Raw genomic sequence first — 22,477 nt, 5'->3', positions numbered from 1 at the left:
TAGTGTCTGACAACATCTTTAAACAAGCACAAATTTTCACAGAAAGTTACTAGGAGTTAGTATTAATAATTTGATTTTCTCATCATCTCAAGTATCTGGCCAAACTGCTCATCATGGGGCAGGAGGTTGTCCTCCTTTATGGCGAGGAGGAGGTGTGTAGTGGGTTGAATTACGGTCCCCCTAAAAGATATGTTCAAATCCCAAGTCCTGAATAAGTATCTGTGAATGTGACCTTATCTGGAAATATGGTGTTTGCAGGGGTCACCAGTGTAAGAGAGGGTTAGACTGGATCAGGGTGGGTCCTGGCTCCAATGACTGTCTCTACAAGGGGAAGGAAGGGGAGATCTGGATATAAACACAGAAACAGAGGGAAGGTCACGAGAAGATGGAAGCAGATGCTGGAGTTATGCTGCTATAGCAAATCAATGCTTGGAAGAGGCAAGGAAGGATTCTGCCCGAGAGCTCTCAGAGGAAGCATGGCCCTGGTGACACCTTGCTATTTGGACTCTTCGCCCTCAGAACTGTGAAAGAATAAATGTCTGTTGTTTTAAGCCAACCTAGTTTGTGGTACTTTTGTTATGGCGCCCCTAGGAAACTAATACCTCACCCTAAGTTATTTGCCTTGATTTTAAAAATTATTCTAGTTGGTTAAATAAGCACATCAAAACATTCCCCCAAACGATGGAAATTTGTTGGGATTTATTTCTTTCTAAAGTTTGTACATTTACACAGATCATATACATATTTTAAGTCCTTCACTCTTCTGCATGATTTCTATTACATAAAAACCATTTGAATGCAATAAATTTTGTTGTTGTAAAACAACAAATTATTCCCAACTCATAAAAACACAGGAACAGCTGAATTCATGAACATTTACACAATAGAGAAATGTACTATATATGTCACAGCTTCTATACATTTCAGGTGACTCACTCATCTACAGGGTTTAGGTTTACTTTAACAACAGTGAAATAGAGGGAGATATTTATATACAACTATTTTAATAAAAAATAAAGCAATTGTAAAATGTAAACTTAATTTTCAAAATATTCTTTAAACACTTTAACAATATCCACACATAAATTACTGTTCCAGTCAAAAGACAACCACCACAAATGCCATACTTTCCTAGGAGATGGCATTTCGTGAAGCTGGTGGGTGATAATGAGGAACAGGCTTCCAGTACATGGTACGGTACCACCAGCTTACCCAAATCTGCTAATGCCGACAGTCTGGCCGCTAAAAAGAAGTAGGCTGCTATTTTGTCACTAATTACTTTCACAATTTGCAGGGGACATATGGCACCAGGACCACAATGAAACTGAAATGATTGGTGGAGAAAACTTTGAAGGTAAAGGAATGTTCCACACTGCCAATTAGTTTGAGCCACAGTGAATGTAACCTAATTAATAGGTTGGAAAAGTTAAAAGCTTGTTTTACATGAAAAGGTATAAACTGCCACCCTTTTGCCTGTCCTGTGTTAATCAAGGCTGACAACATGTGTACTCCACTTGTGTTAATTTCTGTTTTAGAGACAGGTTCCTAACACTTGAGATAGGAGAGAGTGCAGGCAGGCATTTAGGCCTTTATCTAACAGCTCTCATCGGGACTGAGCAGAATTGCTAAGCCATCAGTTTTTTAATGTTTAGTGACCCTTCCAGGAGAAATGAAATGTTTTCCATTTCCAGGAATCTGGCACAAAGGCAAAGATATCATCCATCCCTGGTTAGAGTTCACCGTGCCTGATGGTTTCCTACAAAGGCAAACTGTGGTCTTGGTTTTAGAGAATTTTTTTACCACCATCATTACGTGCCACCTCAGTGACTCAGTCATTCTCAGAGCTGATATCATGCCTCAGCAAGGTCAACCCATTGGGGCAACTGGATTTCTAAAGCAGAAGTAGCCTTTGAAACCAGGATATGCTTGGCAGCTCAGTACAGAAGCTCAAGTGGAGTGGAAGGATGAAGAGAAGTTCCTTTTTGCAGAAAGAACACATTATCATCCTCTAGTGTATCCCAGGATTCAGGGGTCAGAGCAAAGTGCATTAGACCCAATGTCTTGTGGCTGGGACTCTCCTGGGAGTGTCTTTAGACTCACCTATGCAGGCTGATGGGAAAAAATATTAAGTAGAATTTCAAAATTCTCTCCATTAACCAACATTTTCAGGAATTGATGGTAGGTGCTCATTTTTATAACACTATTCACGAGAGCTTAGCTCTACCCTGCGAAGGAAAATGCATTTTGGCTAGGTTCCTTCCCATTTCCATCCTCTTTGCTGATGGAAAAGTGCTCAACTGGGCAGCATACATCAACCTGAGCTCTCTCACCAGTACAGCTCAGAGAGGGTGTGGACAATCCACATCAGTGCTCCTCTAGTAAGTGTATGCTTTGTTGCTTCTCCATTTGCACTCCTTTCTCAAAGGAATGCTTTGCAGAGCAAGTGGCTCTGCTGCCCCGGAAAATGGCACGCATTGGCCTTCCAGAACTTCCCCAGGCTACTGTGGAATGTTGGAGAGGTGTTGCTTGTGAATTACAAGAAATCTTTCGATTTGATGGTTTACTAGAAAGGATGTGATGTGTATCCCCTCACCTGTTAAAAATGTAATGCACCTCAAAGTCAGACACTAGAGTTCAATGCATTCCCTGGCCCTTGGGAAACAGTTCTATGAAGCAGTTTCCACTGTCTTTGTTCATCATCTCTTTAGCACACTGTGGCCCTTTGTGTCTTAAGTTTGCATAACTTAAAACTCACTGTGTGTGCATGGGTGCAAGTGTGGGTACACGTGTGAGAGGCCTCAGATATGTGAACCTTCCCCCTTACACATCTAAGAGGACAGTAAACTGGTTCTGAAACTCTTGGGAGCAGCGGACTGATCACATGCATGGGTACCCCAAGTGGAAGGCAACCAGCTCACCCCCTGCACCTTCAATTTGGTCTAATTATTCTTGTTCCTATACCTTAAAAAATTATCCTAATGGCATTAAGAGTCAATATGCATATATAATCTCTATATACTGGATATTGTTATATATACCAAGTGGTTTCTTGGCTTTATAACCGTCATGGCTTTATATTAAAGTCTTAACATTTCAAATGATTAAGGCCCAAAATGAAAACATTTTACTTCCGCTACTCTTTTTCTGTATGGTTTATGAATCAAATGGATGTTTTTGCAAATCACTATAATTCTTAGAAGGAAGCACATTCTTGCAAAACAAAGACCCTGCAGATCAGTCACAGAGCCAGTCCATTGCACGTCAAGAACAAATTAAGAAATATGATATATTTGCAAAAATAGTTTGAGACTGTAGAGTCAATTTTAAAAAAAAACTCCAATATAACTACTAACACACTACTGCACTCTGGAGCTGAGAGATATATCTCCCACTCCCCCAAACTTCAGTTCTCTGAATTAGATACAAAGAACACTAGGCAGTGTATCTAAACAAAAGACACTGCACTCAACCACGCATTCAACACACTCAGTCGTTGCTTTACATACACCAAACATGCTGGTTAATAAAATTTTAGTCTCTAGTTAACTATTTACACACTGTAAGATTAGCAGTAAGCTCAAACAACTAAGGCCAGTGGCTCTTCTTTGGGGAGAGGCAGGAAAAAAAGAGACCTAAGTATAAAAATATTAAATAATGCTTTAAACTGGTCCATACCTATCCTAAAATTCTTTTTTACCTGCAATACTTGATGTTAGTTGTGCAACTGTGAACCTAAGAACATGGTACCCGATCTGGGGATGCCCTGATATACTTTAGTGTTTGAGATATTTCCTTAGAATACAAAGGGTATGGATACGGCACCAGGAAAGTGGATAGATTTATTGTCAAGTATACACAGATACATAAATGATATGATGGGTATTTAATTCTTCTGAAAACTATATATTCTCTGGACTAATTACAACAATAAAGAACGTGTGCTTAGAGCATCACATTTTGTAATAAGCCCAACACTGTCAGTTTGACTTTGTGTTTTAAGTGCTCTTATTACTAAAGTTGCAAAGACTGCACAGGTTGCCTGTTTTGTTTTTTTCTTCTTTTTTTCTGTATTTCCCAAATAACAATAAACTACCCCCTTGATACTATACAAGTACACTGCAACAGTTTCACAAAGTTAGTTCAAAGTCATTTCGCCCTGATGATCAAAGCTCGAAGAATGGACTTTTTAGCATAAAATCTTATTAAAAATTTAATCAAAATATCATTTGAATTGAAGGTTGATAAAACAATACCACTATATATACTATCAACAACTGAAATATATAATCAGTCCTATGAGGTTTTTACTTGCTTTTTCATATCACATTAAGGACAAAAATAATTTTGATGTACATGTACCATATACTGATATACAATCTACACATTGATGCATATACATACATACAATTATAAATACCCACAAATACACCATTGGCAGATGACAGAAAGCACTTTCTTTGATGTCTGACATACTATCTGCGTGAATGTTCTCCAAAGCCTGCAATACTACACATACTTACATAAATTACAAAGGATGAGCCAAAGAGACTTAAGGAGCCCTATTTTATATACAATCACTTAATTGCAATATTTTCTTGCTGTTGCATTCAAGTCAACAAACTGTCATGCAGATTCAAGTATTTACTGACATTCTCTCTATGAAGACATTCTCTCTGCATGCAATGGGCCAATTACTGTCCTGGGCAGAAGGCTGCCCACATGGGTTTTGGATACTGAAGGTACAAAAAGAGATTGACCTTGGACTTCAGTCCTCTTTTTGAGAGAGAATGAAAAGGAATCTGAGAGGAGAAGTGATAACAAAGCACCTCTCTCTCACTTGAGATTATCTGGGGGTGAACTATAGGTTTCTAAAGTCCTGTGGATGACCTGATGGTGTAAAATATCAAAAGACAGTTGGAGAGACATCTGTTGACCATAGGAGATCAATAATCTGATCTGGGAAAAGCGACACCCACAAAGCTTTGGAGCAAGGTAGGCCCAGAATTTCATCTGCCTACAAAGTTGACTGATATTTTTCTGTAAGAACGCTCTGTAAGACAATTAGATACTATTTAAGCCCTAAATATCACTACTATTCATAAACTAAACTGTACTTTTAATTAGTCCTCAAACACTTTGGTTCTTTGTTTTAAATGCTAGTTTTACAATTGGAAAAATATCTGTCATTTGAGGAATTAAGGGGCTAGCTCAGTGCTGAAGGTTAAGGAAGGGGGCTACCAACCTGTTTAAAACTTGACCAGGTCCACAATAGCTAAATGACAGAGCTTTGGACATAACATGACTAAGAAACTTCCTGTAAATTCAGACTGCAGAAAAGCTTAACTGAGGACTACAAGGAAAAATGCCAAAGGATTTCAAATTCTATCAGCAACCATCTAAACCCAAGAAAGACTTGGCAGTAAGACAATGGAGAAACTTCTGTAAGGTCAATTTTCTTCCATTTGTCTATGATTAGACATAAGAGCAGAGAAGAGGTACAGCTCAATGGCCAAAAGAGGTGTTCTACTTTACCTAAGAACATCTTCCCTGGATATTTAAACGATACAGGGAGCAAAAGGCAAGGTACAGAAGAAACCATGTGCAACTCTGTGCTTAGACAGCTGAGAGTCTCCTGACCCAATTTTAGAAGTTCTGTGGTTTGGCCACAGGGTAGAATACAAATTTAAGAAATTAACCCTAATTCGGCCATGGGAAGCTAGCCAGATTTTTCTTTTCCAGAACAAATTCCTTATGTCACTTCTGACTAAAAAAAAGTCCTCATTTTCTGGATTAGGTTAACAGTCTGAGAAGCACAGAGAGTCTTGCAAATGGTGCAGTGGCTTCCTAACCTCTCTACCTAACATAAAGATTACAAACAATCTAGGAACCACATTTCTGCCAGAGGACTTTCCCACATGTTGTTTTTACTGGGATTCATTAGAATGTACAGAAGTATTTCTTGGTTTAATCAGACATTGTTAAGAGTTAGCAAAATAATTCTTTAAAAGCTCACTAAAATAATATCTATGGTTTGACAATAATACAAGGACCCTGTATGCTAGCAATTTAGCTTTGATTGCTAACAAGGAATTCCTTACACCTCCCTGTAAAAGTCAGCATGCCAGGTGGGGCAAAAGCCCTGAAACACTCAAACATTCTATATATGGGCCCCTTTTTTGGTCAATTTTGCAACTAGACTATCACCAAGGTTTTCTGATGACTATCAAGATTTCCTACACTAAAAATTAACAGTAAGTGTGTTTACGTCAAGAGGAATGGAGGTTTGCCACATGGAGAGACATCCAAGGCTCCTGGGTGCTGAGATGGGGATGGGGAATGGTTGGGAGCAGGGAGTACCTTCAGAAGGATGGAGGAATAAGAACTCCCCTGTACCGTGATTTAGGCAGCAGGCTGGAAATAGCTGTGAATGGAAATGTCTTCAACTTCTGACCAGATAACATGGAAAAGAAATTATTACAAAAGAAATATGGATGGCTATAGGCAAGACGCGGCATCTAGTCAAATCAGAGAAGGCTATTCCCTCACACAGGATAAACTCCTGGCTTGCTACCTGCACTAACAATAGACAGTGACCTTCCAAAGACATGAGGGAAGACATGCTTGTAGCCCACCACCTATAGATGGACAACATCATGCTGGGGTGATCTGGGATCCTGGCTCACAGAAGAAACCTCTGAAGTAGTTTTTAAGGATAAACTATGCAAACATAGCATACAGCAGCTCCAAAAGTGCCCTCCTCATCCAGTTATCAATTAGCACACTCAAAAGTTCAAGGACAGAACTGGCGAGTAATGTAACAGGAACAATGCTGCAATGATGCTTATGTTAACCAAGTATTTCAGGATTTGGCTAAATGTCAGAAATACTGTGGCAAGGTACCATTCGATACATACTATATACTATAAGCAAAATAAACAAAAACATTCTATATACATAGACACGCACAGACACAATGTGGGCAAACATATTCAAACCCAGTCATGGATATTCACTTTTCTTCAATTACCGAAGCTCATGGATGACACAGTCTAGGTACCTCTCTCCCCTCTGCTTAGGATAAAGATCTGGGCAGAGGGCAGGCTAATTCTAGGAAGACGACTCTCTTGTGGAAACCTCAGATGTAGTCAGAAGCTACAAAAAAGTGAATCAAGAAACATGGGCCATACTGCTAACTTGGTCTTGCAACACAGATTCAGTCACTGACCCCACCTAAACAAGGTAGAGGATGAGAGAGTTTTCCAAAGATGCGGCCAAACACTTACCACAAAGCAAGGAACAACCTTAGAGAGAAAGAGGTTACTCTTCTCTGGGCACCTTTAAGCAAATAATGGCATTTATGTAGGTGAAGAAAGTAACTAGTAATAAATAATCTTATAACTAAATGCTGGTAAATCTTAACAATATACTCTACCACTTTATGAACTACCGTGGTTTTCTCTAATTCACTGGAACCACGCTATTCACACAGAGCAGCTGATTCTTTGGTCATAGTACCTTCGACTAATAAACTGAGTAGAAGTAGAGCAAATTTCTGCAGAAGAGAAAAGTGATTCCACTGTTTCTGAAGTTGTGCCATTTGTGGAGATTATAGCTTTAAGGATTATAGAATTTCAAGGTATTTTCTAGATATCAGAAAGTTCTAAGTCACAGTGGGCTGCACTTTCACCTCCTGTACTAGAGAATGTTCTGTGTCTCACCCTTGAATTTCAAAGGGACCTTTACTGGGACAGACTCATGACTGTAAGGTTAGAACTATTTTAAGCAGGTAGAAATAAATGATTTGAAAGATATAGTTTTTATTTTTAGGGTTTAGTAGTAGCAGAGTGAAGTGGCTATCTAAGAGATTGAGTTAATCAAATAAGTAAATTTGCAAAAGTAAACAGCAAATTACTCAGTTTTCCCATCACAATTCATTCCGACTATTCGTTACTTTCAGATGCATTTTAAAGAACTGATGTTCCACTGGTGGACAATCATAGCTACTTTTCTCTCTGCTTATTTTGTCTCAACTTAAGGAAAAACCAAAAGAGGTTCCATTTTCAACCTCATTTTGTTAGGAATAAAGACCCTAATTCTCATACAGCCAGGAGATAACCCCATGCCTATATATAGGTATACGTAGAGTGAAAAAGAAGGGTATTGACAAGAGATGATTCTGGGTTTCTAGTCTAGACACTGTGGGATTGAGGTAATGATTTCCTATTAACCAAACACACACCTACTGCTGCAGCAACCCAAGAGCTGATTATTGCCACTATCCTTGAGAAAACAAAATGACCTTGGTGTCAATCTTTCCTACACCTTCAATGGCAAAAATGACTCCATTTCCTCTTTCCCTGGCTTGGCTGAAATGGAATCGACACTTTGAGCAAGTTAATATGCTTCTCCACATTCTCCAGTCCTGAGATCTTCACGGCCCCTCTCCCTGCTCCTGGCAGGGTCAGAACTCCACAATAAGTGCTAAGATGCCTGCATAGCTGCATCAATTGGGAAATCTTGATTCCCAGCACTGGAATTCTTACTTGAACTTTGGTGAATGGTCAATTTCACTTCTGTGACTGGGCAAGATTTCATGTACAAAGGCTTGCTTACATTAGCTCTGGCTAGAATTTACTAAGCTACAAAGTTTGTCCAGTTAAGTCTTCCACAAAGGATTAAATTTTTTTATAACCTTAAAAAAAGTGTAACGGCTGAATTGAGAATTCATAAAATGAATGAGCAGAGTGCAAACAAAAGAAAACCAAAGGAGAAGGGATACATAATTCATTCTGAAATCATGATCCCCTCCCCCTCACAAAAAGGTGCATTAGTTATCAAGTAGCAAAAATCATCAAAGAAATCAAGAGCAAAGAGACAATCAGTAAAGAAACTAAAATATACAATAGAAAAGGTTACTAATGCACCATTTAGTGACAGACTTTTTTTTTTTAATATATCCACAGATTACCAGAAATATCTTGAGAACCCCTATTTTGCTCCATGCCAGCAATTCCTGGCTGCAGATGACTCTAAGTAACTTTCTGCTTAATGCTTGGTGTTTCTGGTCGGTGATCCTTCCTCTCTGACACATTACGCTTGACCTTGGCCGTGACTGGCGATGAATCTGGGTTCAGTGAAGGACTTGAATGAGACTTCTTCAGTCCAGCTCCCTCACTTTCACTGTTACTCAGGAGCTCCTTGCCTCCTTCTTTCAGAATGCTGACGTACATTTCATAACGAGTTTTCTGGAGGGAAAAAGTCAGAGAAGAATGGGTCAATGCACGGTTCACAAATGCACACAAGTAACACATCTGGCATGCTAACCTGAAGAGTGTGGTTAGCCGCTGCAGATTCAATTTCTTTCCTCAAACTGAGAAATTTCTCAGGTGCTTATTAGGCACTTGAGAGATAAGACCTATAGGAAACTGATTCATTCACTTAAATCAGCAATGTAGTTAGAATTCAGTTCTCATTTGCTCTGCATTCCGAAGGAATGTCAACCTGGATGGAGTTGCTGGTGGAATCACACTTCCTGAGCACTCATGCAAAAGAAAGGCCTAAGTTGGAGGTATAGGCGATGGTTGTGGTGTTTGGAGGGCTCTTGTAGCTCAGTGCTGCAGCCACTTTAGCCTCTCCTGCTTGGCTGTGGCCTCACTTGCACATGGCTGGGATATAATTGCTTGCTCTTTCTTATTCTTTGCAACTTCACAAAGACTAAGCTTGAGAGATCATTCCACGTGAATCTACTGTCCAGTTCCTTATGAAACCTCAACATTTTCTACAGAACCTGCTCTGGGTTTTTCTCCATTGCTTTTCTGCTAGGAGTGTCCAGTCCTCAGCTATACTAAGGTTTTTGTGCAGAACTTAACTTATTTTCTAATGCCTTCTTCATCCAACAAAATTTCTGTTACCATCAAATATTTTATTCAGTACCTACTATGTTCAAATATCTCCCTGATTCCCCTGTTTCTTCTGGATATGAGTGATTGGGAAGAAAACTGCAGAGATTTTTTTCCCTCTATCTCTAATTGGGGCCGGTTGATTTTTCAGATCCTCTCAGAGTCAGTATTTGGAACTAATGTACATATATTGAAAATTACAGAAGTTTCTCAGATTCTTGATCTGATATTCTAGTGGAAACAAATATTTCACCATACTCCCTCAACACATGAAGAATTTAAAGGCAGCCTAAAATGTTTTATTTCTTAACAAAAGACAGGCCAGTTATAAATTGTCCCAACAAAGACAGGCAGATTTGGTTATGACTATAAATCTTTTTGAGATTTTTCTAGTAATTCTGAAGTGCTATGTTTCCTTTTTTTTTTTTTTTTTTTTAACATGAGCAGGTACCAGGAATTGAACCTGCTGAGCCACTGTGGCCCACCCCAAAGTGCTATGCTTTTGAGTTGTTTTTTTCAAAAGTAGAAAAAAGCTGTTAGTCAATATGTTTGTTCTGAGTTTGGTTAGTACCAATGTGGAGATCTCAAGCTTTGGTTGACGATGGTAAGAACATTTATTGAGTGTCCACATGCTTACTTCAGGTAATTCACAGAATAATCATTTGCAATTGGTACCTTTACTATCTCTGTTTTATAGAAGTTCAAAGTAAGAGAATTAGTTAAAAAAAAAAAAAAAAGCAAAGCTGGGGTTTGAACCCAGGAAATCTGACTTCAGAACCCATGCGCTTATGCTATATTTCCTCCCTGGATAGAAAAATACAGAAATGTGTATTTGGGGATGACAGCTCTGTTGGTTGACCCCCAAAAGCCATTCTCAAGCCCTCCTCTCCTCTGCCACCTCCTATTGCAAGGACTGATAAAACCCAAGACACTCACTTCCCGGTCACTCCTGTGCACAGATGGGCTATGCGATGCTCTGGCAAATGAGATTTAAGGAGAAATCTATCAAGGGGTCGCTGGGAAAGAGATTTTGCTTTCTGACAAAAGTAACAGGCTTTAGAGGAGAGGTCACTGGTGCCAGCCCCCAACTCTTACTCCTTCCTTGACATGGATGTGATACCTAAAGCTGCCGCCCCTGTTGCATGGGGCAACAAGCAGGAAGACAAAGTGATAACACATAAGGTCTGAGGAGAAGTGGAAAGAAAAACAGCTTAGGTCCTTGATGACAAAGTAAGTTAGATCCAATCCTAAACCCAGCCCCTGCACTGTCCCCACTACCACGGGATATCTTGTTAAGTAGGAATGGTAAGTATCCTTATGGATCATTGGGTATTGTTTTTTCGCAGATGAAAGCATTGCTAATTGATACAAATTCCAAGTTTAACAAAAGAAGTAAGTAACAAAGTAAATAAAGAATATGGCCAAGTACTATCTCAGAAAGTTACATAAGAAAATTTGCAATAAAAAATATGTCATCAGTATTATAAATCAATTTATGTATCAGTGAAATCGGAGGATTGAAACAGATGATATCCAAAGGGCATACTGCTTCTAAAGTCTTATTCACTCTAGGAATTTACTTCCTAATCTGTCTCTAAACTGCCTTGGTGGCAAGATTTAAAATGCAGGAAATAACTACTTCTAATAGAAGCAAGGTTTAATAAAATGATCGAAAGGCAGTTTAAAAATAGATTCAGGAAACCAGTGCAAAGGCATACTATTTCACAAAGTTAGGACATTCATACAAAGAAAAGGGTATGAAAGAATTTTTTTTGAGAGGATCTGAAAGGGGACAAAAGGAGAGAAGGCAATAGGGACAGTTTCAATTAGTCTTTGAAGAGAAACCAATACTACCGGGGTGGAGTGGGGTGGGGGGCAAAATTCATCTGAAAAATACATGAAGGAAAACCATCTCATCCACTCAGTTCTACAGCTCCAACTGCAAAACCGTGGTCTCAAGTAAATGGCTTCAGTACGTCAATCAATAAACAAAAGCCAGGCACAGACGAATGGCAGTGCATGAGTCATGGAAGAAGAAAAAACAAAGCAAAGCAAAGGGTGAATGGGGGGCCAGAAAACAAGGAGTGCTTGGTTATTATAAAGGGGAACAAGGCAAAAAGAGACCCCTGTGGGTTTGTGAACGTCAAATGGCTGTAACCCCACTTTTGAGTTAAAATGCTTTCAGGGACAGAGGCCATGACAAACCAACCAAATGCCTCTTTGATACATTTTTGAACTATTTTAGGAAAATATATCTTTAATTATGAAGAGGGTGTTAGTTTTAGCTCTGTCCTTCTGGGGATTACGACTCATCCAATTACGTAAATCCTAATCTAGAAGCTTTGGACCAATAAAGATCACCTCTTAGTAAAGGAAAACAGGCCTGTTTGAAGTCTGAAGAGCTAGAGGAATGAACATAATTTTAAATGCCCCCTGTGCATTGATTTCTCCTCATATACTCCTTTTTCAGAGGTAGGAAGGAGAGGAGAGTGAGAAGTTCAAACTTGTTCCTGACTATGCCCCCATGTAATACCTTTGGGAGGATTTACTTTCTTTCAAGAGGAATGATTCCTACCTTTTTTTCCTAAGACCAATAGTGAAATTTAAGTTTTAAATTAAAGCTGGTATACAAGGAAAGGCAAAGCAGCAGCAGGAGGTGTGTTTGTAAATCACTTGTTAAAAACCTGATCTACTAACCCAATAGACTGAAATCTCAAACAAGAAGCTGATAGGTGATGTGGCAGACACTGTCAGCTGCTTTTCTAACAGTCTCTTCTTTCATGCTAAGGGAACTGTGAATGTTATTAAGGATGTCTATGTGCTCAGCCCCAGGGAAATCATGATTGGTTTGAACCAAACATGATCATCCTTGACCTTCTCTGCCAGCCTTCCTTGCAACTAGGGATGACCAATGTGAAGATCTGGCCAGTGATGTGTAGGAGCTGTCTCCTAGGGTACTTCTGGAAAAGCAACTTTTGCCATCTTGATAAAAGGTGGCAGATGAAATGTCTGGAGCATGAAGTAAAAAGCACAAAAAGAGGAGAAAGCCAGTGTGTTAAGAATAGCAGATGTGAAATTTAGAAAGACTGTAGGTCCTTGATGGCAATACTAAACAGCTAGTAACCACCCACTAGTAGCCTTAAATGAGACAATTAATGTTTATAATATTTCAACAGTCAAATTTTCTGCTATTTGCTATCAAAAGCATTCTTAGCTGATATGAAATGATCAACACTCAGTTGATCTCACTTATCAGAAAGATCCTAATTGAGTTGTGCATATATCTCCTGTCTTATTTTTATTTAGGAAAAAATACTTGATTCATCAACTTTGGTGTGACATAATATTGTTAGGGTTTTCTCCAAATATTCAACAAATTATTGCTGAATATTACTCCCCTATGGGCCTGTGTTCAAATGATGAATATTAAATCAATAGCTATTTTATTTCCATTATAGTTTTATAATCTCTAGGGACGCTGGAGTATAATTCTTCTCAATCTTCCCAATTACATGATTTCCTTCCCCATTAACCCACAAAATGGAGAATCCTTTTTCTAACAGCAGCAGCAGCATCAAAAATTGATCACATTATGCCAGTTTCTGATTCTAAGCAGTGAGGTATTCTACTGAGTAGGAAGCCCACTAGAAGATGTTTCTCAAATCTTGAATGAGGAAATCTGACAATAAAATCTTGGTTCCTTGACTATTTTTTCTCCAATATCCCACATTCATTCTTCAGCAACTCCTGTGCCTCTATCTTCAAAATATATCCAGAATCAGCCCGTTTCTTACCACCTCAACTGCTTCCTGCTTGGACTAAGCACCTTCGTCTTGAACCTGGACTATTAACGGTAGTTGCCTCACTTGGTCCCCTTGCATCCCTCTTTGCCCCCAGGCACACTTTATTCTCAAAATCTGTTAAATTGAAGTCAGGACATGTCATCTCTGTGCAAAGTGCTCTAATGGCTTCTCATCCTTAAAAATTCTTCTCAGCCCCAAATTTTTAAAATGACCTATGAAATCCATGTCCTACCCAGCCCTATCTCAATTCTCTCTCTTGAGAGAGAGAGAGAGAATTCTGGCTCTTCGTTGGGCCAGTTAATGGATCTCCAGTCTAACCTCTCTCTGCTCCCAGGCTCTCTGGGCACCAATGCCTTAGCCTCCTGGCCGTCCTCGAACACGGCAGACACACTCCTGCTTGATGACATTTCGTACTTGCTGTTCTCTTTGTCAGAAATCCACATGGTCCTTACTCAAATCTGCAAGGTCCTTACGCAAATGTCACCTTCCCAAGGGGGCCTACCTGGTCATCCAATCTAAAATTGCAACATCCTGCCCCTAGCTCTCTTCTACTTTTTCTCCTTAGCAATTCTGACCATTTAAATAGGTGAGAATAGATAATATGTTATTTGTTTACTCTTCCCCCCCAATATCAGAATGTAACTGCATTAATGTAAGGACTTTGCTTTCATTCACTGATTATTCCCAGCACCTAGAACAGTGCCTCTCGTGTCACTGAATACGTTCATTTGTTGAATGTATGAATGAAGAGAAAGAAGAAATAAAATTTCATGTTTCAAGTAGAAAACTCACTCATATGTTGAAATGTCAATATGGAAAAATTACAGAAAAATAAAAATAACATGGAGACACTCTTCAATATCTGTTCTTATGTCATTTTTATGCTTTTGCGCAAAAACACTGAAGCCTGACCCTGCGTGGCAGTATTGAGACTCAGGAGTCAGCACTTAGCAAAGACTTATCTACATCCACTCTGTAGCCACTGGCAGCAGCTGTCAAGACTCTGCCTGACATGACAAGCTTTATAAATCGACTGAGACTCAAGCTGCCTTGCTTAGGCCTGGACTCTCTTTCTATGCAGAGAAAAAAAGGAGTCTATATTATACTTTTGACATTCATTACACAGAGATATTTTCTGTGCATCTCGTATGTAGCAGTAGATACATATGCGATTACTTTTGAGTTTAAAAATAAAGCGAGAGATTAGGGCCATCGCTGGTGGACTCAGTGGCTCTTCATTGGGCCAGTTAATGGATCTCCTTCTGACATGGATAGTGGCCTTCAATTTTATCTTCTAACAAAGTACCCATTACAAAGACAAGGATTTGTTAAGGATATTTGGATTCTGTGGCCATCTGATCATTCTTACATGCAATTTTCATGTAAAATACTGGGACCATGTTTACTCCTACGTAATATTTCAGAGCTGTTCTCAGATTCTGTGCTCTCTGGGTCAGAGAACACTAGCCTCATCCATATTAATATGGGAAGGGATTGGCTGTTGGCACTAAACACATAAATAAGAACAATACTGGAATGCTATACCTTTGCTTTGACAATTCCCATAACCAGATTGTAAAACAGGAAGAAGAAACAACAAAAAAGATATATTAATTAATATATTTTTTTGCCCAAAGAAATCTCTAAGCAAGGATTAACACTATTTCAGATAGAGTGCATTAAACGTGAAATGGGATGTTAAAAAACGAGTCCATGGGGCAAGCCATGGTGGCTCAGGGGGCGGGCCACAGTGGCTCAGCAGGCAAAGTTCTGGCCTGCCATGCTGCAGACTAGGTTCGATTCCCAGTACCTGCCAATACAAACAAACAAAACAAAAAAACAAGTCCATGATTGGCAGCGTGGCAATGAACAGTCTTGGGGTCAGGTAACCTGCTGTTTGTACTGCCAGTAACTAAAAGCATAGCCTTAATTCATTGTCCTGAACCATCACTGAGTATCTATCTCATCATTAAGTCCTTTCAGGTATGTATGTGTCTCTTACTAAGAACAAAGAAAGCTTGAGAAAAAGAAGGTGTGCCTCAGGGACACTTTTGCTACCTTTGTTCATGTTCTTAAAAGCACTGTTTGGATTACAATTTTGTCTCAGTGTCTGCTGATTCATTTTCAGAAAAACTCTACTTAATCCTCTGGCTTCCTTCCTTAGGAACTGTCCAACAATGTGGATATATTTCTAGTGCTGTAACTATATAGTGTACTTCTACTCTCAGAAAAGCAACTTGGGATGCAATTTTACTAAATCCAAGTCCAGTGATCACTCTCTGAAGATAAACATCTGAGTGTTGTTTTACTGGATCCACCCCATTTAGCAGGCTGTCTTACTAAATTTCCTTCTTAAGATGTGTATTTTCATGAAGCCTTCTGTGACTAGCTAAAGACAATTTAAAAGTATAATGGCTTCTCTTTCTACTAAAATAAAGTTCTTCCTTCCTTCAGTTTGTAATCTCCTTACTATATTTTGTTCTATATTTATTTATTAAGTTGGTCTTCAAAAACCCATAAAAATATTTCTCCAATATGTAGGAAAAATATCCCTTTTGCCTAGCAGCAAAACCTATCAGAGATGAATGAAAAACGTCATGTCTAAGGCCACAGAAGCTGCTGCCTGTGTTGAATGTTAATTGCCTGCTTAAAAAAAATCAGAACTAAGCTGTTCCTTGACAAGAAGTTTAATCACATCCACATATAAATTTACATGCATCTGATGGAGCAGTTTCTTTCCTCCTGAGTCTAGCATACTAATTTTTAAAGCAGTTTTTGAGATATATTTATATACTATACAATCCATCTAAAGTGTACAATCAATGGCTTTTAGTATAATGACAGAGTTGTGCATTCATGACCACAATTTGTTTTAGAATATTTTCATTATTCCAAAAAGAAAAACCCCATACCCCTTAGTAGTCACTTCTCAAACTCTCTTTCCCCAGTACCACCTAACCACTGCTATTCTATTTTTGTCTCTCCATATTTATTTATATTTACATTTTACTCAAATGGAGTCATACATTATATAGTACTTTGTATCTGGCTTCTTTCACTCAGCATAAAGTTTTTAAAATTATTTTTTTAAATTAGAGAAGATGTAGGTTTACCGAAAAGTCATGTAAGAATACAACATTTGCATATACTCTTCACTGTTAACGTTGCATGAGTATGGTACCTTTGTTCCAATTGATGAAAAAGGACTTATTAATGATAGTGCATAGTTTATACTACACGTATTTTTATCCATATATCATCCTATTATTAACATGTGGTATTAATGTTATATATTTTTTTTATAATTCATGGGAGAACATTCTTATACTTGTATTACTAAACCCAATTCATCATCCATAACAGGGTTCACTGTCCCATGTTTTATCTACTTTCACTCTAGTAACACACAGGATCTAAAACATCTCCTTTCAGCCACATTCACATGTACAGTTCAGTGCTGATAATTATACTCACCACTGTGCTACTATCACCACCATCCATTTCCAAACTTTTACAATCAATGTAAACAGAAATTCTATACAAATAAATAACCAGTTCCCCATTCTCTAAACCAATCCATCCCCTGGTAACCTATATTTTAGATTCTACCTCTAGGAGTTTGCTTATAATAATCAGCTCATATCATTAAGATCATACAAATTTGTCCTCTTGAAGAAAGATAGATGTTAAAGATCGAGATGGTATAATCTAGGAATGCCTAGAGTGTATAATAATAGTGACATGTACAATGTACAAATTTTAAAAATGTTTTTCATGAGGAAGAACAAAGGAATGTCATTACTGCAGGGTGCTGAAAATAGATGATAATTAATACTTTAAAATGTCACCTTATATGTGAGACTAAAGCAAAAAATGTTTATTTGTTACAAAACTTAGATTTTGACTAGAGCATTTCCTAATATAACTCATGTAGATAGTTTGATTGAATGTCATAAGTACTTGGAATCTCAGGTAGCACATGAGATTTTGTTGGTTTGTCCAGAGTGATCCCCCGATGAATCCCAGAATGATTTGATCAGTGACTGGAAAAGTATTTGCAAGCCCCCTTCGGGGAATGGTGAGAGTGGGGAGAAATTCAACCTCCCCAAGTTGAATTCTTGATATTCTCATAAGCAGTGTGGACAACCAAAGCTACAGGCTGAGCCCCCAGTCTTGGGGTTTGTTCATATGAAACTTAACCCCACAAAGGATAGGTCAAGTCTACTTAAAATTTAGGCCTAAGAGTCACCCCCAAGAGAGCCTCTTTTGTTGCTCAGATGTGGCCCCTCTCTCCAGCCAACACGACGAGCAGTCTCACCACCCTCCCCCTCTCTGCATGGGACATGACTCCCAGGGGTGTGGACCTTCCTGGCAATGTGGGACAGAGATCCTGGAATGAGCTGAGACTCAGCATCAAGGGACTGAGAAAAACCCTAGAATGAGCTGAGAATTAACATCAAGAGACTGAGAGAAACTTCTCGACCAAAAGGGGCAAGAGTAAAATGAGACCAAGTGTCAATGGCTGAGAGATTCCAAACAGAGTCGAGAGGTTACCTTGGAGGTTATTCTTACGCATTTAGTAGATATCACCTTGTTGTTCAAGATGTAGTGGAGAGGCTGGAGGGAATTACCTGAAAATGTAGTGCTGTGTTCCAGTAGCCATGTTTCTTGATGATGAGTGAACAATGATATAGCTTTCACAATGAGACTCTGTGAATGTGAAAACCTTATGTCTGATGCTCCTTTTAGCAACTATATCAACAGAAGAGTAGAACATATGGAATAACAATAAATAATAGGGGGAACAAATGTTAAAATAAATTCAGTTTGAAATAGTGGTAAATGAAAGCGAGGCTAAGGGGTATGGTATGTATAGTCTTTCTTTTCTCTATTATCATTTTATTTCTTTTTCTGTTGTCTTTTTCTTTCCTTTTCTAAATTGATGCAAATGTACTAAGAAATGATGAATATGCAACTATGTGATGATATTAAGAATTACTGATTGTATATGTAGAATGGAATGATACCTAAATGTTTTGTTTGTTAATTTTTTTTTAATTAATAAAAAAGTTTAAAAAAAAATTTGTCCTCTTGGACCTAGCTTATTTCACTCAGCATAATGTCTTCAAGGTTCATTCACGTTGTCACATGCATCAGGACTTCATTCATCTTTACAGCTGAATAATATTCCACCATACGTATATACCAAATTGTGTTTATTTATTCATTGGTTGACAGACACTTGGGTTGCTTCCATCTTTTGGCAACCAGGAATGATGCTGTCATGAACATCAGTGTGAAAATATCTGTTTGAGTCTGTGCTTTCAATTCTTTTGCGTATATACCTAGTAGTGGGACTGCCAGGTCATATGGTAGTTATATATTTAGTCTTTCTAGGGAACTGACAAACTGTCTTCCACAGCAGCTGTACCATTTTATAATCCCACTGGCAATGAATCTCCATGTTCACTCCAACACTTATCATTTTTTAATTGTAGTCATCCTAGTGGGTGTGAAATGATATCTCATTGTGGTTTTGACTTGCATTTCCCTAATTACTAGCAATGCTGGGCATATTTTCTTGTGTTTTTTAGCCATTTGTATAACCTCTTTGGAGAAATGTCTATTCAAGTCTTTTGCCTGGTTTTAATTGGGGTTTCTTTATAAATTCTGGTTATTAACCCTTATCAGAGATGTGGCTTCCAAATATTTTCTCCCATTGAGTAGATTGTCTCTTCACTTTTCTGATGAAGTCCTTTGATTCACAAAAGTCTTTAATTTTGAGTAGTCCTGTTTATCTATTTTTCTTTCATTGCTTGTGCTTTAGGTGTAAATCTAGGAAATCAGTACCTAACAGAAGATCTTAAGATGTTTCCCAACATTTTCTGCTAGGAGTTTTATAGTCCTGAATCTTAAGGTCTCTGATCCATTTTGAGTTCATTTTTGTATATGGTGTGAGATAGGGATCTTCTTTATTTTACATATAGATATCCAGTTCTCCCAGCACCATTTGTTGAAGATACTATTGTTTCCCAATCATGTGAACTTGGCAACCTTGTCAAAAATCAACTGGCCATAGGCATGAGGGTCTATTTCTAAACTTTTAATTCTATTCCATTGGTCAACATATCTATCCTTGTGTTAGAGCCATGCCGCCCTTTGTGATATGCTTTAAATCTAGGAACTGTGAATCTTCTAACTTCCTTCTTCTTTTTCAAGTGATGTTTTGGTTACTTGGGGCTCCTTACCTTTCCAAATGAATTTGATAACTGGCTTTTCTGTTTCTGCAAAGCAGTCTGCTGGAATTTTGATTGGGACTGCGTTGAATCTGCAAATCATTTTGGATAGAACTGGCATCATAATGATATTTGTTCTTCTAATCCATGAACATGAAAAGTGTCCTTCCATTTATTTAGGTCTTCTTTGATTTCTTTTAGCAAGGCTTTGTGTTTTCTGTGTGCAAACCCTTTGCATCCTTGGTAAAATTTATTCCTAGATATTTGATTCTTTTAGCTGATAACAGACTTTTTTCTTGATTTCTTCCTCTGTTTACTCATTACTAGTGTATAGAAACACTATTGATTTTTACATGTTGATCTTGTCCCCTGCCACTCTGTTGAATTTATTACAACTAGTAGCTTTTTTGGTGACTTTTTGGGACTCTCTCTCTATATATAGGATCATGCCATCTGCAAGAAGTGAAAATTTTAGTTCTATCCTTTCAATTTGGATGCCCTTTATTTCTTTTTCTTGCCCATTTGGTCTGGCTATTGGTGACAGTGGGCATCCTTTCTTATTCCAGGTTTTAGAGGGAAAGCTTTCTGTCTTTCACCATTGAGTATAATATTAGATGTGGGTTTTTCATATACACCCTTTATCATGCTGAAGAAGTTTCCTTCTATTCCTAGTTTTCCTAAGTGTTTTTATCAAGAAAGGATGCTGGATTTAGTCAAAAGCCTTTTCTGCATTAGATTACCATGCAGTTTTCTCTCCCTTCCTTGTATTGATCTATTACATTAATTGATTTTCTTATGTTGAATCACTCTTGCATGCTTGGCATAAAACCCACTTGATCATGGTGGATAATTCTTTTGACATGCTGTTGGATTTGGCTTGCAAGTATTTCTGCCATCTATGCTCATTAGAGAGATTGGGTGGTAATTTTCTTTTCTTATACTGTCTTTATCTGGCTTTGAGCTTTAGGGTGACATTAGCTTCACAGGTTGAGTTAAGTACTGCTCCTTCCTTTCAGTTTTTTTTTTTTTTTGAAAAGTTTGAGCAGGATTGGTATTAATTCTTCTTGAATGATAAGCAGAATTCATTTGTCAAGCCATCTGGTCCTGGGATTTTATTGTTGGGAGATTGTTGATGATTGATTCAATCTGTTTGCTTATAATTGGTCTGTTGAGTTCTTCTAGTCCTTGTAAAGTCAGTGTAGGTTGCTCATGTGTTTCTAGAAGAACTTGTCAATTTAATCTAGTTTTTTTTTAAATTTTTTGACATATGGTTGTTCATAGCATCCTCTTAAGATGCTTTTTATTTCTGTGGGATCAGTAGTAATGTCCCCCCTCATTTCTGATTTTATTTGCAACTTCTCTTTTTTCTCTGCCAGTTTAGCTAAGGGATGGTCAATTTTATTGATCTTTAAAAAGAACTAACTTTTGATTTTGTCCATTCTCTCTCTTTTTAAATCTCTGTATCATTTATTTCTGCTCTAATCTTTGTTCTTTCCTTCTGCTTACTTTGAGGTTAATTTGCTGTTCTTTTTCTTATTTGTCAAGATAGGTAGTTAGGTCTTTGATTTTAGCTCTTTCTTCTTTTTTTATTTTTTTTACTTTTTTTTATGGGCGCAGGCACGAGAATCAAATTCAGGTCTCCCGCACGGCAGGTGAGAACTGTGCCACTGTGCCACCATTGCCTGCCCTCTTCTTTTTAAATGTAAGCATTTAAGGCTACATATTTCCTTCTTGGCACTAGCTTTGCTGCATCCCATAAGTTTTTGAAGTATCCTGTTTCTTGTTTTCATTTGTTTCAAGATATTTACTGATTTCTCTTGCTATTTCTTCTTTGACTCACTGATTGTTTAAGACACTGTTATTAAAGTTCACATATTGTGGATTTTCCAGTTCTCCACCTATTATTGATTTTCAGTTTCATTCCATTATAGTCAGAGAAGATGATTTGCATGATTTTAATCTTTTCAAATTTATTGAGACATGCTTTGTGATCCAACATGTGGTCTATCCTGGAGAATGATCCATATGCACTGAAGAAGAATATGCCAGTTTAGCTAAGGGATGGTCACAATGTTCTGTTTGTGGTTACAATGTTCTGTATATATCTTTTAGATCTAGTTCATTTACCATATGTGCTGGTTTCAATCTGTTATATATCCTAGAAAATCCGATGTTCTTTTAATCCAATCTTGTGGGGTAGACGTATTATTTGATTAGGTTGTTTTCATGGAGATATGACCTGGCCCATATAAGGTGGGTCTTAATCCACTTGCTGGAATCCTTTAAGAGGGAGACATTTTGGAAAGAACTCAGACAAAATGATCCAGGAGGAGCAAGCAAGGATACATAGAAACCCAGAGACATTTTGGAGAGAAGGGCCGGTAGACGTTGCCATTTGCCTTCCCATGTGGGTTGGTTTGCAAAAACTGCCAAAATGCAATATACCAGAAATGGAATGGCTTCCTAAAAAGGGAATTTATTAAGTTGCAAGTTTACAGTTCTAAGGCTGTGACAATATCCAAATTAAGGCAAGGCTATA

The 22,477-nt window shown here is 38.1% G+C and overlaps 1 protein-coding gene across 13 annotated transcripts in view; it reads right to left on the bottom strand.

The window, feature by feature from the left end:
• Nucleotides 1-677: 677 nt before the first annotated feature.
• Nucleotides 678-22,477, bottom strand: part of PSD3 (pleckstrin and Sec7 domain containing 3) — a 661,802-nt gene continuing 640,002 nt past the window's right edge. For all 13 annotated transcript variants that reach the window (XM_077152669.1, XM_077152668.1, XM_077152670.1 and 10 more), the window contains one exon: nucleotides 678-9,245. In XM_077152669.1, the coding sequence (XP_077008784.1) occupies nucleotides 9,030-9,245 (216 nt within the window). In that variant the 3' untranslated portion in view covers nucleotides 678-9,029. The remainder of the gene's footprint in view (nucleotides 9,246-22,477) is intronic.

This window comes from Tamandua tetradactyla, chromosome 3 (genome assembly GCF_023851605.1).
Source record: "Tamandua tetradactyla isolate mTamTet1 chromosome 3, mTamTet1.pri, whole genome shotgun sequence".
Lineage (NCBI taxonomy): Eukaryota > Metazoa > Chordata > Mammalia > Pilosa > Myrmecophagidae > Tamandua > Tamandua tetradactyla.
The sequence above is the reverse complement of the archived record's forward strand: the minus strand, read 5'-3'. Positions and strand labels throughout refer to the sequence as shown.